At 49.0% G+C, this 20,065-nt stretch overlaps 1 protein-coding gene across 5 annotated transcripts in view; it reads right to left on the minus strand.

The window, feature by feature from the left end:
- EVA1A (eva-1 homolog A, regulator of programmed cell death) overlaps positions 1-14,747 on the minus strand; it is a 47,686-nt gene extending 32,939 nt beyond the window's left edge. Inside the window, exons 1-2 of one of the 5 annotated variants that reach the window (XM_057309219.1) lie at positions 14,578-14,677; positions 14,192-14,425 (exon numbers count right to left, since the gene is read on the minus strand). Coding sequence is in view for 3 of the 5 variants with exons in the window: in XM_057309218.1 (XP_057165201.1) it covers positions 14,192-14,425; positions 14,578-14,692 (349 nt within the window). In the remaining 2 variants the exon portion in view is untranslated. Of the gene's footprint in view, positions 1-14,191; positions 14,494-14,577 lie in introns of those variants that run through there. The other 4 variants (XM_057309218.1, XM_057309217.1, XM_044391944.3 and 1 more) reach the window with 4 other exon arrangements.
- Between the last annotated feature and the right edge of the window lie 5,318 nt (positions 14,748-20,065).

Here is a 20,065-nt window from a genome sequence, read left to right on the forward strand (position 1 = left end):
TGCAGTTGAATACAGCCTAGAGAACACTGCCAAGTGCAGAGACTGAGACGTCAGGACAGGAAACCATCTGAAATGTGATAAATGAGGAGTAACTAGACACAGAATCCATGTCCCCAGCAGCACATAGAGGAAGTGGACAGAAAGATGATCACAGGTGAAGATACCTTGGAGTAGGATCAGTCACCTTGACCTTGGGAAGCAGTTCTGAACTCCTGGGCTGTGTTATGGATTGAACTGTGTTCGTCAAAAAAAAAAAAAAAAAAAAAAAAAAAAAAAAAGAGAGAGATGGTGAAGTCTTAACCTCACTACTTCAGAATAGGACTTTATTTGGAAATAGGGTCTTTGCAGGTTTAACCAAGTTAAGATGAGACCCTTAGAGTGGGCCCTCATCCAGTATGACTGGTGTCCTCATAAAAAGGGGAAATTTGGACACAGATACACACAAAGGGAAGAAGATGTGAAGACACAGGTAGAAGACAAAATGCTACCAGAAGTTACCTGACTACCGGAAGCCAGGGAGAAACCTGGAACAAATACTTCGCTGGCGGTTTCAGAAGAAGCATGGCCCTGCTGATACAGTTTCTGGCCTCCAGAATTGTGAGACAATACATTTCTGTTGTTCTAGGCCATTCAGTTTGTAGTGCTTGGTTATGGCAGCCCTAGCAAAGTAATACAGGCCGGTGGTCAAAATGGATCAACACTTGCAGCAGACACCTGTGTTTATCCCCAGAAGGCACTTGCCTCTCCTCCTTGCTGCAGGATTCCCACTTTAGATCGTGTCTATCCACCGGGGTCCAAGGCCTGGGTCATGCGATTGGTCCATGTTAATCATGGTGGTCTTTTGCCATTCCACTTACCATGTGACCCAATTCCGGTCACTAGGTCTCACTAAAAGACTGCTGTATCCATGACATAATTCAGTTGTTCTTAGATATCTCTCTGTCTCCAAAGTCCTGTTTAAAATATTCAAGGCAGAGACTGTCTCTAGCTGAATCTGGACAGATACTAAATTAATGATCTGTGGGGTTTCTAGACAACCTGATGGAGCTGGTGACTGAATTGATTTCCTTGACCACACTTTGTCAGGTTTGTCCTTTCAGAGGCTAACCTTGACCTCTAGGGTTTAAACCTACAAGGTGTCCCTTATCTGATACTATCACCTCAATGTGACAAACGTCTCCTGAGTATCTACATCAGGCAATGAATCAGACAATATTCTTTTTTTTTAGAGTAAACAATCATGACTTTATTTTTTTACTATTATTTTTATTATATTATGTTAGTCACCATACAGTACATCCCTGGTTTTTGATGTAAAGTTCGATGATTCATTAGTTGCGTATAACACCCAGTGCACCATGCAATACGTGCCCTCCTTACTACCCATCACCAGCCTATCCCATTCTCCCATCCCCTCCCCTCTGAAGCCCTCAGTTTGTTTCTCAGAGTCCATAGTGTCTCATGCTTCATTCCCCCTCTGATTACTCCCCTTTCTTTATCCCTTTCTTCTCCTACCGATCTTCCTAGTTCTTATGTTCCATAGATGAGAGAAACCATATGATAATTGTCTTTCTCTGCTTGACTTATTTCACTTAGCATTATCTCCTCCAGTGCCGTCCATGTTGCAGCAAATGTTGAGAAATCATTCTTTTTGATAGCTGAGTAATATTCCATTGTATATATGGACCACAACTTCTTATCAAGGTACTTAAATTCAGGGATTTCCTCATCCATAACCTAATGCCATACCGTCTTCTCCATACAGGAACATGCACAAATCATCAGGCTAGAACTGCAAGTCTGGGTTTGAGTTTTGCTGCATGTCCTTTGTCAAACACAGAAAAAGCAGCTCACACCTAACAGTTTCTGCAGCTAAAACACACATCCAGTCCTTGCTGTGCCAGAGGCTAATTGAGAGCCTTAAAGGGTGGAATGGGTCTTCACAGGGACAGAAGGAACGGAGAGGAGGGAGCTGGGAGACTTAGGGAGTAGGGCTTCACGCCACACCTAGCAAGGAGGGGAGAGACTACATTTAGGAAGGGCACGGGCTTTGACACTAGACCTGGGTTCAATCTCAGCCCTACCATGTACCAGCTCTGTGACTCTGGGCGAACAACTTTGGATTTCTAAACTTCAGTTTGGAAAATAGGAAATACAATTTAATATTCTTAAGAATTATGCTTAACAATGAGGTCATCTATGTAATGTACCCAGCATGGTGTCTTGTGAACAGCAGGTGACCTCCCAGGACATGTGGGTGGTTCTGAGTCATGCACACAGAATGTCTGAGATTTTTTTTTTCTTCACTGGAAGAATTAGTCCATTGAGCATTAAAGAAATGATGAGACATGTTCCCATCAAATGGGTCATGTAGTCCTGTCGCTTTTACCTCGAAGCATGTCACAAACCATTTCTTTCATCTAGTTGCCCTGAATTAAAGCAATGGCTCCTAACTGGCCTCCCTACCTCCATTCTCTCCCCATCCTCCAGTCCAACCTCCAGTGAACCACCAGAATGATCATTCCAGAGCAGGGATTGGTAAACTGCAGCTCACAGGCAAATCCAGGCCACTGCCTGTTTTTGTGTATAAAGTTTTATTGGAATAAAGCCACACCACTCGTTTATGTCCTGTCTATGGCTGTTTTGCACTCACTCTACTGGCAGAGGTGAGTAGTTATAGCACAGATTGTATGACCTGCAAAACTTAAAATATTTATTCTCTGGTCTTTTACAGAATAATTTTGCTGGACCCTTGGTAAGGTAACTTGTTCAAGAACACTCCCCTCGGTAAGTCACCACTCCCTACAGTGAACTGCCTCCAAGAGAAAATCTATGTTGTGTGAGTTGGCCCTTCCCTATTTTCCTGGCTCACCTCTCACTATTCCCCCCTGCAACCTAATCTCCATCCTCACTGAATGAGCATCCTCCAAACACATCAGGTGCCCTTCCCCCAGAATACCTCTATTCCCCTTCCATTTAGAAAACTTCGACCTATCCTTCAATATTCCTTCCTTTATGAAGCCTTCTAGCATTGTCCCCTCAGCCCTATCCAAAGGCACTCCTTCCTTGGAAATGATATCCCACCAATAAATGGCACATTGTATGCACTATGGATCTTCCTCACTAGACACCCCCACGCTAAACTGTCTCCTCTCTCTCTCTCTCCTGGAGCACCCTGTTCTTTCCCAGCACAGCATTTACCAAGGTTTATAATAATGCATTTCTTTGTGTCTTTATCTCTTTAATGTCTATTCCCTAACAATTGTGAGCTCTAAGAAGGCGGCAACTAAGACTTGTTGGGTTCACCACCACATTACCATCATGTAGCCTGGAGCCGGCCACACAGTAGTTGTTCAGTTTGTTGAATGAGCAAATGATTAGACGAATGAAAAAAAATGATTTTGCTAATTAATCAAATACAAATGAAAGAACTGAAGGCATCAAAGCTGTTACTTTCTGAACATGCAGGATCCTGCCTCTCAGACCCTTCAGGTACTCCCATGGCCTAGAAGGCTGGATGGGCAACAGCAGCACTGCTAGCTCTGTGGATATTTGGCACATGTATATAAACCTTCATTCTTGGAATCAGTGTTCAACGTGTACATGGCCCCTTCCCATATCAGTAAATTCAGATTCTGGCAATTGGAAGAAAGCCATATGTAGAATTATATTACTGAGTCCATGTTTGCACTGAACTATATGCTATCCTGGCCATACCCTCCTGAAGGACATCCTCTACTCCTTGTCTATTGAGGAAAGATGGGCAAGACTCTGGGAGCTTTTTCCCTCTGTCTCTAAGGAGAGTGTCCTGTCTGTTCATCATACCCATACCCAGCCAAAGGGTGAGACCCGGGTGGGACAGGATGGGGAGGGGGTTAGGCTGGAATGATCCTTCCCTGGATCACTCACACCATGTCCTCTAGTACCAAGGGAACCTTCAAGGTTGAAATGTGACTCTTGAAAGACATCCTGTTCACTTTTCTTGAAATCCAAAGCTCAAGATCAAGCAAATAATTCAGCTGAGCTTCTTGCTTCATGTGGGGAAAAAAATATCCCAAGGCCATTTCCTGTGTGGCCTTTCTGATTCTGGACAGTGTCTCTCTGAAAGCCCCATCCATAAAGGCCTTCTGTGAAGGTAAGTGCATTTCTCTGAGATGTATCCAAGAAGAGCAAAGACGCCATTTCAACCAAGGCAAATTTATGAAGTTGGCAGCTGAACCCTAATTCTAGCCTTGAGCCTCTGGGATGTCAGCACTGTGAACTAAGGCAGAGCTGAATTTCTTGTTTCCATCAAGCTTTTAACCTCTGTGGCATCTACCTCTGGTCTGAACAACAAAAAAATCCTGTGTATTAAAACACAGAGATTGTCTTTGGCTCTAGATAAATGTTATCTTCTCAGGGCCTGTTGGACCTGTGTCCTTTAAGCCTGGTAACAAAGCATTTATAAGGAGATGTCAGTCTTGTCCATTACTAAGAACTTCAATGGCAGTAGCCAAATCATCTAGGGTCATTCTAAGTGTAGGGTTGTCACCCCAGCAAATCACCTTATAATGTGTCTTCCAATTCCTATAAGACCCAAGCAACTGTCTCCTTCTGCAGATTCACCTTCATCCACAGTCTCCTTTCCCAGCATGTGTGGGGATGGAGAGGGGCACCAGCTTTGAAATGGCCAAGAGACAGGCAATGTGGAGCCCCAGCACACTGTGCTCTCTCAGAATATTTCAAAGACAAATTCAGTAGATGATGTATTCATGTGAATCCGATATGATCTGGACTTAACCACACATGATGACTCACACTGGGCACTGTGAAAAACATTTTCTCTACTCCCCCTAACAAAAGCTAAAGATCTGAAACACCTATCAGGAGCTTCTTCAGTGATATCCAACCATCCACATAGAAGCTGTCCAGAACATGGGGAGAAATAGTAAAAATCTGTGTGGAAAAGAAAAATAACATAGAGATACTTCTCCCAGTGTGATTAGTGCATTAGTGGCCACTCTGTGGGGCCCACTCTGGCTCCATCCCTCCCCTTGTATATAGTAACAGGTCTCTCCATCTCTGAAACACTCCCTCTATCCAAAACCTCTCTCCTGTTACTTCCAAAGCCAAGCTTCTGAAAAGAATTGCCTATACTTGGTATCACCACCTCCTCACCTCACATTTGTTCCCTAAGCCACCTCATCTTTCAAACTCCCCTCACCAAGTCACCAATAGCTCCCTAATTCCCAAATCCAAGAATATCCCACTTCTTTTCTTAGTGGATTTCCACATCATTTGATGTTATTGATTCCTCCCTCCTGGACACTGTCCTTTTTCACATGGCAGTCTCCCATCTCCTCCTGCCTCTCTTCCCATCCCCTCCCTGTCACTTTCACTAGGTCCTCCCTTTTCCCTCCCTTGGAGGCCACCCACTCTGGGAGGCAGTCTGGTACAGACAGAGAGCACAGGCCGAGATATGACTGCCTGGGCTGATATCCCAGGTCTATTACTTACTGCTGTATGACCTTGGGCAAGTAACTTACTGTCCCTGTGCCTCCATTTATTATTTATAAAGCAGGTACAACCATAGTCTTCCCTGGCAATGGTTGTTGAGGGGATTAAGGCACATAAAGTACTTAGAACACACAGTATAGACTCATAAGCATTAGCCATTGTAATTCCCTTTCTCATGCTCTCTCTCTCCTTGGGCAACTGAGCCATACCATGACTTAATTACCTCTTGTTAAAAGTTTGCCCTTCGCCTGGATGGCACAGCGGTTAAGCATCTGCCTTCGGCTCAGGGCGTGATCCCAGCATTATGAGATCAAGCCCCACATCAGGCTCCTCTGCTATTAGCCTGCTTCTCCCTCTCCCACTCCCCCTGCTTGTGTTCCCTCTCTCGCTGGCTGTCTCTATCTCTGTCAAATAAATAAAATCTTTAAAAAAAAAAAAAGTTTGCCCTTGAACCTCCTTTAAGACTTCTCTCCTGAATGTCAAACCTACAAACCATGTGCCCACTAGACAAGTCTCCCTGGCCATCCCTAAGGTGCTTCAAGTTCAGTTTGTCTGAAACTGAGCTCATCATCTTTTCCTGAAAATGCTGCTCCTCCCATCCCCCATCTACCTCCTCCTCCTCCGCCCCCCTCCTCCCTGACTTCCTCCTCTTCTTCCCCCCTCCTCCTCCTCACCATTAAGTCTCCTAATGAATAGCCCCACTATCTTTCCTCTTGGTTGTCTAGGCCAAAATCCCAGAGTCATTCTAGACTCCCGCCCTTCCCTTACTCCCCCGCGCAATCAGTCACCAAACTCTGTCAAATTTATTGCCAAAGTATTTCTTGAGCCTGTGCCCAATTCCCCACCCTTATGGCCAATGTCCTTAGAGCCTCATTATTTCTCACCTGGATGACAATAAATAACAATACTGCTAAAAATAATTTTCACCACTATTATCGCCTACTGATTATGGATCAGTCACGGTAGTAGACACTTGACATACTTTATCTACTTAATTCTGAACACCACCCATCCGTGAGGGAGGAATTGGGAGTCCCTGTCTTCAGATAAGAAGATGGAGGCTCAGAGAGGTTTAATAAATGGGCTGTTACACAAAGACGCAAAGATGTGGGGCGGCGATGCAGACGGAGGTCTGTCTGACTCCAAATCCTGGGCTTTTCCCATCCTTAAAACTACAATGGTGGCCTAACTGGTCTTCCTGCCGCCTATCTTATTCCTCTCCAATATCTGCTCTACTGCCAGAGAGGTCTATTTTTACAATGAAACTCGGACCCAGTCTCTCCTCTGTGTGAAATCCTATAGTAGCTCCCCAGTGCATACAGAATAAAATCCAAATTCTTCAGCAAGACTCTTCCTGATGTGGTCCCTTTGCCCATTTACAGATCTGCGTCCCGCCCTTCCATCCACCCTCGCTCTCTGGCTTTCTTGGAGCACACCCTGCCTGTTCACCTGGCTGGGCGGTACTTCTTCCTGGTCCCTCTATGATGTCCCCTTCTCTTCTCACTTCTTCCTGGTCCCTCTATGATGTCCCCTTCTCTCCATCTCAGCCTCCTGGATGCATGTCCTCTTGGACTCACCTGTTATCCAAGCTGAGTGTAGGTGCCCCTCCTCTGGATGCCTACCACACTCAGTGAGTGCGTCTAGCTCAGAAGTTTAAAGTGGCGCAACAGTCATTGATGGAGCACCTACTGTTTGCCAGAGCTCAGGGTAGCCTCCAGTGATTTGGGACTCAACAAGACATATGCCTTGCATTCAGAGAACTTGCTTTAATGAGAGAGATGGATAGCAAAATGCCGGGATCCTATCTCTGAGTGTCCTGTGTCCACGCTGGACTGCTGGGGTTCTTGAGCAAAAAGAGTACCTTGTTCTTCTCCGTGTCCCCAGGGCCAAGCACTGTGCCTGGTGCAGAGGGTGTCAGCAAACACTGACAGCCTCAGCTGAGCAGACACAAAGCCACAAAGCTGTCTCTGTGGGCATGCAAGCCTACATCCTCAGGGACACCCTTCACTTTCATGGGCGTCTTTTCCAGACTCTAAATGTCCAAGTCACTGTTTTCCCTATTTCTGCAACATCCTCACAGTGCACCCTTCAACATGGAGCAGGGTCTAATGCTGGAGAATTTCCAGACCAACCGTCCCTGCCCCACATAACTGACCCACTGAGAGAGGAGGGAACCAGGTCCACACAGCAGAAAAGTGTCAGTGCTGACTCCCCTTCCGATGCTCATTCTGCCCACCCACAGGTTCACCATCTCATCTCACCGAAGCAAGGAAGGGAGCAGCTGTCAGAGGGCGCTCACCCAAGTGGCACGAGGATAGGAGCTTCTGGAAAATAATGCACGTGTCTTCCAGTAAGAGACCCTTCCTACCCTTTCCCATGGACTTCCGTGGCCTGTGCTGTCCCAAAAAGGTGAGCAAATAAAAGGACACATCAGCTGTGTTTGTGGAGGTGCCTGGGAGAAAACAGCTTTAGGCAGCCCTTTTGATCAGGGGTCCCTGTGCAGAAGCAAGATCCCTGACATCTGGTTCCCTGCAGCTACTGACCGTCAGAATGACACAGACAGGAGGGCACAGGGCAAAGGGGAGAGGCTTACGTTACAGCAGGTGTTTTGTAAAAAGCCTTCTTTCCCACACAAGTTTATGGTTACTTCTCTGCTGAGCAGCATTTCCGCCTCCTCTCACCTTAGAGGACAAAGTGCAAGCTGCCCGGATGATCAAAGACGAGGCGAGAGGAGGAGGACAGAGGTGCTGAGCCCCAGAACAGAGAGCTCACAACTGCTTCAAACTCCCAACAAGGCAAGGCCTCAGACACCAGGCAGGAGAGAGGAAAGGGGGGAAAATCAGGAAGTCATAGCCATTTCCACCCCCAACGCACCCCCCACAACCCACATACCTGGACTTGCCTTCTTGCAAACTGTATTTCCTAAAAGCATCTTCGATGATCATCTGACTGGCCCAAAACTGTCTGGGGGCAGTGGCGAAGGGCTCGGAGTCTGGGGGCCTGATCGGATCCCAGGTCTGCCTGTCAGTGGTGGGTGGGATCCTGATTCCTCCTCCAGCACCCACCTCAGAAGGTGGTTGTGAGGAGCACTGCTGCGAAGGCAAGTCAAGTCCTTAAGGCGGTTCCGGCACCTACCCTGGGGGCTACTATCATCATCGCCTACTAGCCACTTGCCCTGGAGGGATGCTGCTCCTCAGAAGGGCCCACCCCTCCGTCTGGCACCTTCCCCTGAGCCCGTGATGGAGCCTGCCTCTGCCCTAGGTCTCCTGTGTCATGGCACTAGCACACTGCGCCGTTGTTGGGTTTCTTGTCTGTCTCTCCATTCAGGCATGAGCATCTTGCGGGTCGGGAGGGGACTTGCATGCTAGGACATTCATTCACTCGTTTCTCACTTACTAAGTGCCTCCTACGTGCCAGGGGGTCACTGAGTGGTGAGTAAATGAGGGAAATCTTAGGATGACCTACAGAAACACCTATATCCATGGTCCAGTCAGCAAGCATATGTACCCATCACCTGTGGTGAGCCTTCTGCAAAAGGCTTTGGCATCAAAAACCACTGCAAGTGTGAAGACAGTTCCCCCCAGGACGTGGCAGCCCAGGTGGTTGATTTACAAGGCCACGTGCTAGATTTTATATAAAACAGAGCTGATCAACAAACCCCCACCACCTCTCTCTCTCCTTTCCTCCTCCCTCCCTCTCTAAGTCCAGAGCAATGTAGTGATTGTTTCAGACTTTTGGATGCTCTAAAGGTAACGTTCAAAAGCCCAGACACAGGAGGGGCCCTCCACACAGTTCATCAGCCAGGGCTTTGAAAAGAAAACAAAACAACCCACAACTTTGCAGCTTTGTTTGTGACTGCGGTTTCTTCCCTTACTGGAGACAGTGTCCCTCCCACGGCCCCCGGGCTCTGGTCCCATTGCCCTGGAGGAAACAGGCCAGTAGAGACAGGAGGGAGAGCTGTCATTCAAAGAGCTCAGTATACCTGAGCTCAAAATGCCCACTCCATTGTCTCCCAACAAACAGGAAGAGACTCCTGGATGCTGAAAAGTTAGTCACACCCCCTGCCCAAGGCACCAGCACCCATTTTCACATATCTTGGCCTCTGTGAGGCCCTTCCCTGGTTTTGTACCATGTACATGCAGTTTCCTGTCTGTCACACCCATGCTCACTAGTCCCCCCAAACCCAGCAAGCTCCTACTTCTCCATTAAGACCCAACTCCAATATCCTCTTCTCTCTGAAACCCCTCCTGACTCCATATTGGCTGTTGCCTTTCGGCCCCCAATTCTCTGCTCTTATGTCTTCTGCACTTGACACACTCTTCATGTGTCCCTCACACATCATGGACTATGACCATGATGATAAGGAACATGTCCCCTTTGTGTTTGTGTCTCTGGCGGCCAGCACCAGCCACTCACCCCACGTGTAGTCCAAACCCACCCTGACACTTAAGATCCCATGTAGTTTAGTCTAAACCAAATGCCCCTTATAGCACCAAACAGATTTTCACCTAGAGGCCAACAGTGGAGGTAGATTTCACAGGGAACACAGCCCAAGACCTAAACAGGGGGAGGTATCTTTTCCTAGAACCAGACACCCAAGCAAGAGCCAGCTTCCTGAAGAATCTGCCTGCTGGTCAGTAAGGAGGTGCTGCTCACGATGGCAGGCAGGCTGTGATGTTCTGCACCTCAGTGAAAATGCAGGTGGTGCCCCCAAAATCCTGGGTCTGACTTACTGCCGTCATTAGCACCCAGGGGACTCTGTTTCTCAGATCAGCCAGCTGGTGACCCAAGAGAGGGGCTAATGTCAGGAGGCAGTAAGAGTGTGGTGTCTGAAGGAGGGAAGACAGTGCTACAGGGGATCTGAGTGGTCTCTAACGTGTTGATGGACAGGGAGGTTCTCACCCTGCTCCATTCTCAAAAGCAACCTTATTAGAGTATTTCTGTGACCCCTAACAAAATGCAAGGCCTTGCACATACCAGGTAACCTCATCCCGCTGAAGTTTGGGGGACAACCTGCCAAAACAAGCAAACTCAGGGGGACCAGAGCTGTGTGGGTCAGCTGTGGAAGAAGCCAGAATACACAAACATGCAGGTACTTGTACAAGGCCATCTGGCCTATCGAACAAGTGGCCAAGGGAACAGCAAGGAAGGGGCTCAGCTTTCAAAGGCAGTGCTGCATTCAGGGAGATAAAAGATTCCAAGTTGGTGAAGCGATCACCTGTAAACTTGGTATCTAGTATCACACACAACTCAAATAGGAGGTCAGTGACCAGTTCCAAACCTGGTTCTCCAAAACCCCATATGGGTCATTAAATTCTCTTAGCAGGTTTTACCTTCACTATATAAATGGTCCGTATAACACTTGCAGAGAAAGCATACTCTGCATCTGATCAAGATAAGGTGGGAGACCCAGCTGGTGCCATTCACCCACACATCACACATTCATTGATGGATGTCACCAATACTTATGCGCTAGGTGCACACTGCAAGGGGCACGGGCTTGGAAAGGACAAAGCTGGAGTCAGACAGTTCCTGACCCCAAGTCAGCATCTCTCTCCCCCAGGCAGGGGTACTGACTCCATGCCCTCCTTCCCAAAGACTTAGTGCTGTTCTTTTTTTTTTAAGATTTTATTTATTTATCTGACAGAGAGAGACAGCCAGCGAGAGAGGGAACACAAGCAAGGGGCATGTGAGAGGGAGAAGCAGGCTTCCCACAGAGCAGGGAGCCCAATGCGGGGCTTGATCCCAGCACCCTGGGATCATGACCTGAGCCGAAGGCAGACGCTTAATGGCTGAGCCACCCAGGCGCCCCCTTAGTGCTGTTCTGACCCTAACCTACAGCACACTTAAGGCTCCATTTAGCATCAGGTTCACTGGTACTGACCTGGCGCTGTGACGGAGGACTGACCCCAATGTGCTGTCCCTCTGAGTCTGGGCTCTGGGCAAGGAGGAGAGGAAAAGAACAGGAGCCATGAAAATCATGGCACAGTCTTAGATCACAGGGGTGGTGAGGTAGGAAATCCGATGGACTTCGGCTCTTATCAATGCACACCACAAACTTCAGCTCCTGTTTACTGAGAGCTTACTCTATACAGTCCAGATGTCAGTATGAATCCTGGCCCTACCACGCATTAGCTGTGTGACTTTGCGCAAACCACTTAGCCGCTCTCTGACTCTGTTTCTTTGTTGAGAAAACAGGGAAATACCAGTTCAAACTTTAAAGGTTCATTGTGAAGATTAAATGAGTAAAAACATAAAATGCTAAACTTGAACCCTGTCCTGGCATGGAGTGGCAGTCAGTATTATCCCATTAGTTCGCTACACCAGTCTGCAGGGAGGACAGATGATTTCTTCCTATTTTACCAAAAAGGCTTTGAGAGACTGAATCAGCTTGCTCAACATCACAGAGTTAATAAGTGGCAGAGCTGGGATTTGAACACATGCAGCCTGGCTCCAAAGCCCACAAGCTTAACCACCACGATGAGTCCAGCATTGTGCTAGGTTCGAGGTACCCAGAGACCAGTGTGAGGATGAGCAAGGGATCCCCCTGCAATCACCACCATAGGGAAGAGATATTGGAAGAAAAAGGCAGAGGAGGGCCCGAGCTGGGGCAGCAGGGAGCAACAGAATTGCTGTGAGAACTGAAGAGTGCTTCACTCTCACTCTGCAGGGAACTGGAGATCTAGTCTCAAAGAACGATGGGGAATTTGTGAAGGAGGAGGAAGGGCATTCCAAAAAGTCAGGACCTAGAATACCAAAAGAGTAAGTTGGATGGTATGACAGGCATCTCAAGATGTGAACTAAGGCGAGGCTGGGAAGGTAAGGTGAGGCCCTACCATGAACAGCCACATCCAACATCAGAGGTAGGATGTTACCCTGCAAGACGGCAATGCTCAAACCTGAGTGTGCGCAGGATCTAGCTTTGGGGCTTGTAAAACATACACAGCTTCCCATCCCTTCTGTCAGCCCCAGGGAGCCAACGACGGTATTAAGACAATCCAGTCGCATGGCCTGCTGTGGTTTGAACAGAAGAATTCTGGCACTGGACTGAGAGGAGATTTGGAGACAGAGGCTGGTATAATCGGCCAAACTGGAGCAGATAAGAGGATGAGAGCTGGGAATAACAGCACCCGTCATGAACTGATACATTACGCCAGGGTTTCTGCATCGCAGCACTACTGCCATGTGGGGCTGCATAATTCTTTGCTGTGGGGGGCCGTCCCGTGCACTATAGGCTGAATAGCAGCATCCCTGGCCCCTGCCTACCAGATGAACAGCGTCCTCCCCCCTTACATGGTGACAGCCAAAAATGTTTCCAGACATTACCAGATGTCACTTGGGAGGCAAAAATGGAAATCCCAGTTGAGAACAACTGCTTTAAATCCTCCCATCCCTACTTTACAGATGAGGACCTCCAGCCGCAGAAGGAAAGGTACAGGAGGCCTCAGCCAGATGCACATGCTGGTGGTCCGGCTCCAGGGCCTGGGCTTTTAGCCATTGAGCTGAACTGCCTGTTCCGAAAAAAGCTCAGGCCGGCCTTCTGGGGCAGAATTATATATATATTTTGAGAGACTGGATGATGAGAAAAGAATGAAAGCATGAGGTTCAAAGGTGAAATGTCAGGGCTTGCCACTGAACTGTGAAGATAGCAAGTAGTAAATAAATCGTTTGGATTTGAATAGAATCAAGATACATTTGCTCAAAAAAGAAAAAAGCCTGATTCTCCGTGGTATGAGCCAGTGGGAGATGATGGGTTCCTGCTCACTCTGGATCCAGGAACCCTCTATAGGGCTGGACATGGGATGTGTGGTATAAACCAGCTGGTACCCAGATCCTGGCTAGGCCCCTTCCCAGCTGTGTGGCCCTGGACACCTGACTTAACCTCTCTGCCTCTCATTTTGCCCGTTTGTAAAACAGGGGGAGGAGTCCCTACTCAGAGGCTTGATGTGAGAACTCAGGCAGTTATTAAGAGCAAAATGGGAAGCTAGCACGTGTGGTTGGCCCGCCTCTCCCTCAGAGAGCCATTCTCATTACCTCCCCGCCTCACTCGTGCCCGGGATCCTTCTAATCCTGGGGAACCAGGACAGAGCGGCAAGGAGCTGACTGCGCCCCTCTCCACCAGCAAAGCGTCCCACTGAGGCTTTAGGGGGCGCCAACAGCCTTTCCACTCCCCCAATGCGCTCTGATTTCGGGGTCCTGGGGGTCGCCAAAAGCGCACGGCGAGCTGGGTGCCTCCGAAAGGAGCGCTATCCGTAAGTTCAACGCGCGCCACAGAAATTTCGGGTAGGTCCGCACCCGGCAGGCCCGGGGTCAAAGGCAGTCACTGCCGCGGGCCGGCCCGCTCAGCCCAGGCTCCCGAGGCGGAGGAGGAGAGAAGCGCCGAGATTTGGGCAGGACCCGCTCTCCCAAGCCAGGCTGCAGAGGCAGAGAACTAAGTTTGCGGATCGAGAAAAAGAAGCTGGGGGCGGGGGAAGCAACTGGAAAATAGGAAGAGGCAAAAAAGAAAGCGCTGGGAAGCAGAGTTCCCTGGAGGACCCAGCCTACAACACCTGGGCAGGGGGTCAGGAACAAAGCAGCGGCATCAGGTCAGAAGTGCTCTGGGCGTTTCCGAAGAGAGGGCGCTCGGGGGAGGCCCAAGTCGGCTAGGGATGCCCGGCGCCCCTGCGCCCAGGGCGCGCTCTCGGGCGCCGCTTACCTTCGCCGGGGCCGCCGGCGCGCACTTCCGGGGGCTGCGCTCGGGGCGCGCCGGGCCGAGCCGGGGCACCCGGAGCCGATCGCCGAGGGGAGGAAGCGGCAAAGCCGCGCCCGGGACTTGGGCCGGCACTGACGCCTCGGAGAGAAATCCCAGTGGAAGAGCCGCCGGGGCTGGCGCGGGGCGCGGGGTCCTGGCTTCGGCGCTTACGGGAGGTCGCACCGAGCCCCGCAGACGCTGGAGGAGCCCGAGTCAGTGGGAGGAAAAGGTTGTCTCATTTCCTTCGGTCTCCCCCCTCCTCCACCCCCTCGGCTCCGGACCTGCCCTCCCTCTCCCCCGCCCCCTTCCCCAAGCCCGCGGCCCATGTGGGCGCTGGAAAGACTCGAAACCTGAACGGCTGCGGCGTGTGGCGCCTCCCTCCACGCCAAGTTTGTTCACGCTCTCCAACTCCTGCCTGCCTCCGGGCGCTTCCAACCCTTTCCAGGGCCCCGGAAGATTCCCCATCGGCCGTCTCCACCCTGTCCCAGAGCTCTAGCCTTTTCCCGCTGCTGGGACGAGTCCAGAGTTGAAAGCAGATCTCCAAGCTCTTGCCAGCATCCATCCTCTCATTCCTGTCCCGTCGCCAGCTTTGAGCCCCTATTAAACCACCCAACCCAGACAGGATATAAGTACTTAACTCTGTTAAATTTGATCAACTTTTTTTCCCAGTGGGATGTTTAAAGCCTGATACATAATCTCTAAGGAATGTTCATTTTGATCAGGAGAGCAGCTCAGGTCTTTGTTTGGCCTTGCTCGTTCAGCGTTGAGGTTTTGTTTGTTAAATTCAACAACTATATATTGAGAGCCTGATAGGTGTTGAGCTGGGCGCTGGAAACACAGCAGTGAACCAGAAGGGCATGTTGTTGCTAGACAGTCGTTGTCCGTGATGAGTACAAGCACAGAGGAGGTCCAGGGCTGTGGTGGTCTCTTAAGAGAGAGATCAGGGACTGGAAGGGCGTTCTATGGAGTAGAAACAGCATGGGCAGAGGCAAGAAGGAACGAGAAAGCCCCATGAGGAGGCCGTCTGGCAGAGAACATGGCCAGAATGGGGAGCGGTGGTGGGGAAACAGGGAAGAGAATGTTGACTCAGTCCGTTAAGAAAAGATAGGAGCCGCAAAGAGCCAGTGGGGTGGAATTGACAGGACCTGGTGACAAGAGCAGCTGGGGGCAGATGAGGAGAGGATGAAGGAACGTAACTTCCAGACCTCAGGCTGGAATAACCAATGACCAGTGGATGAACAGAATCCAAGTTGCCTTCTGGTGCTGCTACCCAAGTGTGTTCCAGAGACTGGCTAGTATTAACATCAACTGGGAGCTTATTAGAAATAGGGACTTGCTGGTCCCACTTGACCTACCGAATCAGAATCTGCATTTTCACAAGATCTCCAAAGATTCAAATATGCACTAGAATTTTGGAAGCATTGCTCTTTAGACCACTGACCGTATCCTGGAATGACTGTATATTAGACTGTGAAGCCCCTCCTATGTATTAGAAACACCTAGGGAGCTTTAAAAACCAATATGAGGCCCCTGCTGCACCCCCACAGATGCTTATTTAATTGGTTTGGGGTAGGGCTCCAACATCAGTATTTTTGAAATGCTTTCTAGATGATCTAATACAGAGTTGAGAACCACTGTTCTAGACTTATTCGAGAGCTACTTCTTTTAACCTTGAAATGCACCTCTTCAGAGAGGAAAAGAATACCCATGTGTAAATGAAAACGTAAAGACTAGTTATCTCACTCTCATAAGAGGCGAGTAGTCTGCTGGAAAGGGCCTTTGTTTCCTAAACTTAATCAGAAAAGCAGAGTCTTGGGGCGCCTGGGTGGCACAGCGGTTAAGCGTCTGCGTTCAGCTCAGGGCGTGATCCCAGCATACTGGGATCGAGCCCCACATCAGGCTCCTCTGCTATGGGCCTGCTTCTTCCTCTCCAACTCCCCCTGCTTGTGTTCCCTCTCTCGCTGGCTATCTCTATCTCTGTCAAATAAAATTTAAAAAATCTTTAAAAAAAAAAAAGAAAAGCAGAGTCTAGCCTCAGATGGCCCCTAAATTACGCTCTGAACTTTGGCACGTACTCCCCTCTCAGGCTTCAGTCTCCTTATCTGTAAAATACACACCTGAGTAACTCCATATTCCACCCCCTGGCTTGCGAGGTGCCACGGTCAGAGCTTCTCCTAACTCTCCAGCTTTATCAGCAGGCAGATGGAAGGCGGTATTGACCGGTGGGTTGTCCTGGTTTTAATATTATGTACGGTGGCCCCGTGCACAGCCATGCATGAACACGAGGTATCCAAGGATTGTGTGCTGAGCACAGAGCCACACACATAATTGGTGTTCAATAAATATGTGCCAAATATACGAATAAATAATTAAGTACACTGATGCCAAGAGATGGCATAGACTTACCATACTCTGGCCCTAATGCCATTTGTCCCCCTAAACTGGAGGAAGGACATTTGGAAATGCTCTGACCCCATGAACCTAGCTTTGGACTTAAAACTACTGCTGTTAAGAACGGCTAACATAGGTTGACTACTTAGTGCACACAAGGCCTTGGGCTAAATACCCTGCTTGGGATCACCTCATTTCACTATAATGAAGAAGGTACTGTGGAGCCCCTGCACCCCAGCTGGTTTTCAGCACCACAGGTATAGAGGGATATCGAGGGATGAGAGCTGTCATCCAAGGCACCCCCCTGCCTCTGGTTGTGCAGCTCAATGTAGGAGGCTCCAGAGCCCTCTTGGGCATCTTCCGTGGGTCGTTCTCCAGAACATACGTCCTTGCATAGAGACCAGCTTTGAAGGAATCATTTTGGAGTGACTGCCCCAGGGTCCTACAGAAACAGATGCACCCAGAAGCTATGTCAGGCAGCCCATGGGCTATGGCCGAGCCTTGGAAATGGATTCTGGAAGCTGTGGGCTTTGTGGCCACACGTGGGCATCTGCATGTGCATGCATTTTATGTGGACTAGCCTCTCAGTGGCCAGACCCTGTGCCTGGCCTTTTCACATGCATTTCTTTTCATCCTCACGGCATCTTGACAGATGAAGTGCTCCTGTTTTCTTCTTTTATAAATGAGAAGACTGAGGCATAATGAAGGGAAGCTCTTTTTGTCCCTACAGCTCCTCTACTGTCGCTGTCCCCATCCCCCACCGCCCCTGCCCCCCACCCTGCCCCTTCCAGGGAAAAGAGAGTCCTTACTTCAAGTCCCATTCATTGTATGGTTACATGGCATCAAAACTCTCTATGTCTCGTTTTCCCACCTGTAAAATAGTTGTCCGTGATTGTCTTCTTATTAAGGTCCCGTGTGTGTGGCTTGACACCCCTTAGCCTGAGAGGAGGTGAGGGGACATAACTTACAGATGAAGAGAAATTGAAAGTAACTGGGGCTATTTATCCCGAGCTGAGAAGATCCAGAACTTCACTAATAGCACAGCTATCATAAAAGAAGAGCTCTATTTTCCATCTCTAGGGGGACATAATGAAAGAAGAGCATCACAGCCGGGCACCCTGGTGGCTCAGTCAGTGAAGCGTCTGTTGGCTCAGATCATGATCCTGGGGTTCCGGGATCGAGCCCCGCATCGGGATTGCTTCTCCCTCTGCCCCTCACAGCACTCGTGCTCTCTCTCTCTCTCTCTTTCAAATCAATACATAAAATCTTTTAAAAAGAAGAAGAAGAGCATGACACAGCACAGCGTTTCAGACTTAAGATCAGACTCAAGGAAGGGGCTTCAAGTCCCAGTGCCAGGCCAGGGCAGACGCCTCATGGCTGCCTTGCAGAGCTGCTGCCCCTGGTCCCCGAGGGTCTGCTGGACTGGCCTGAAGGGTGGAGGTGGATGAGGACACAGGCAGGGTTGAGATTCAGAGGCCTAGCCAGGCAGGGGCGAGGCAGGAGGGAGTCCGTGTGCAAGGTACAGTGTGCAGCCCTAGCTCCAGCCAGGGGTGGGAGTTAGAGAAAGAAAAAGGTTTTCCCATCCCGGGAAACCAGGACCTGAAGTAACCACGGTGTGGTCCAGGCCCAAGGGCTATGAGCTGGGCTCCAGCCGCCTTGCTGATGTGGCTGCCAGCAGGCCTGGTCTTCCCTGCGGAGGATGCAGGGTCCCCACGGCGCTGGTGCTCACCACCCCACACACCGATGTTGTGGGCTACAGCACAACCAAGACAAGGTCCCTTCGGTCAGAGGAGAGGTGGTCATTTTAACCATCAGTGAGGGGGGGCCGTGGCATTCCTTCAGCAACATCGTGATGCCAGGATTGTGTAGGAGGGTCCCTATGTCTACGTCCTCGCTGAGCCCCATGAATTCGCTTCTGTTTGACCAGGCCCGCAGACACGTTCCTGCTGCGGCCACTTCCCAAACTCCCATCCATGTTTCTATGACAGCAATATGACCGTTTTACACAAAGTTCATTGTGACAAATTCTTACTACTGGTGTTGCCTCAAACAAAAATATGACCTCAGACTTTGATTATCCCAGTTTTATTGATAAGGAAACTAAGGCCCAACACCCAAAGGCAGACACCAAAATAAAGCCAAGCTACCAGCTGACCTAAGGTGAGACCTTCAGGCCCCTATGGTTCTACCCCAAAATGAGCTGCACTGAAGTATGTCCAGATATGTCCTCACCCCAAACCGATTGGCCCCAGGAAGCCCATTTATCAATGCAGTTCAGTTAACTGTCATTTCCTGGAGACTACCTGCCCTTCACAGGAAATTGTTCAGACACTGTAGACAACCTACACTTGACACTCAGTCCTCACTCGGAGAGTGTTTTAAAATAACAAGCTGGGCTTCAGACCAGACCAATTGAATCAGAATCTCTGGGGGTGGGACTTTTTTTTTTTTCTTTTTAACTTCTACAGTTAATTAAAATATGCAGTCAGTTTCAAGAACCACTTCTGTAGGAAATGTGGAGACAAAATCTAGGTCCTAACAGAGGAGAGGTTTACAAAACAGTAAGGAGCTCAGTAGAGTAGTGGATGGTTTCTAAAAGTCATCAGGAAAAGAAAATATGGAAATCACTCCCTTGTCCGAAGCATGTTAAGACAATGCCAAACGGACAAAAATCCCTAGATTTATCTCCACCTCGAGTGAGTGAGGTCATCCCCACATGGTCAAGGGTAGGAAATCTGGTTCCATCCCAAGAAAGTACAAATGACTGAAGCCAGAGTCCTTGCCCCTTCTGCTACAGCATGGCTATTTACAAGAAGCCTTCAAAAGCCCAGCGCTTATGAATTCCAGAAGTAGTAAATGATCTCTGGGAGCATCGGAGCAAGGCAGTCATGTAAACCGAACAATGAAAGACAAAGGAAATTGCCTCATGGCCCAATGAGAGGCTAATGGATGTGCAGACAAGAGACACCAATGCGTCACCATTAATGATGTCACTGCGGGAAAATTGGGAGGCCGAGATTTTTTTTTTTAATTCTTTGCCCTATGGTCATTTCATATTTACTCATCTCACAAAAGTGAGCTTGAAAAGAAAATGTGTACTTGTTTAAAATGTTAGTTTGGAGAAGCAGGACAATTTCTCTTCCTTCCTTCCTTCCTTTCTTTCTTTCTTTCTTTCTTTCTTTCTTTTCTTTTGAACTCAGAGTCTCGCTTTTGCCATTACGTTCCCTGGCGAAGTAATGGGATTTCTGTGAAGGCCCACGGACTGTCATTTAACCAGTTGGCCTTTGAATTCATTCATCCCATGACAGCCTGTGCGATGTAACCACTCCTTTGATAGTATTAGCTACTAACACCTCCCAGACACGGAAGGTCGGAGAATGCAGTACCGAACATGTATAGGCCAACCTTTCACCAACTTTGTACAAGGTCTAATGGAGACCTTTAATC

This window comes from Ursus arctos, unplaced genomic scaffold (assembly GCF_023065955.2).
Source record: "Ursus arctos isolate Adak ecotype North America unplaced genomic scaffold, UrsArc2.0 scaffold_8, whole genome shotgun sequence".
Lineage (NCBI taxonomy): Eukaryota > Metazoa > Chordata > Mammalia > Carnivora > Ursidae > Ursus > Ursus arctos.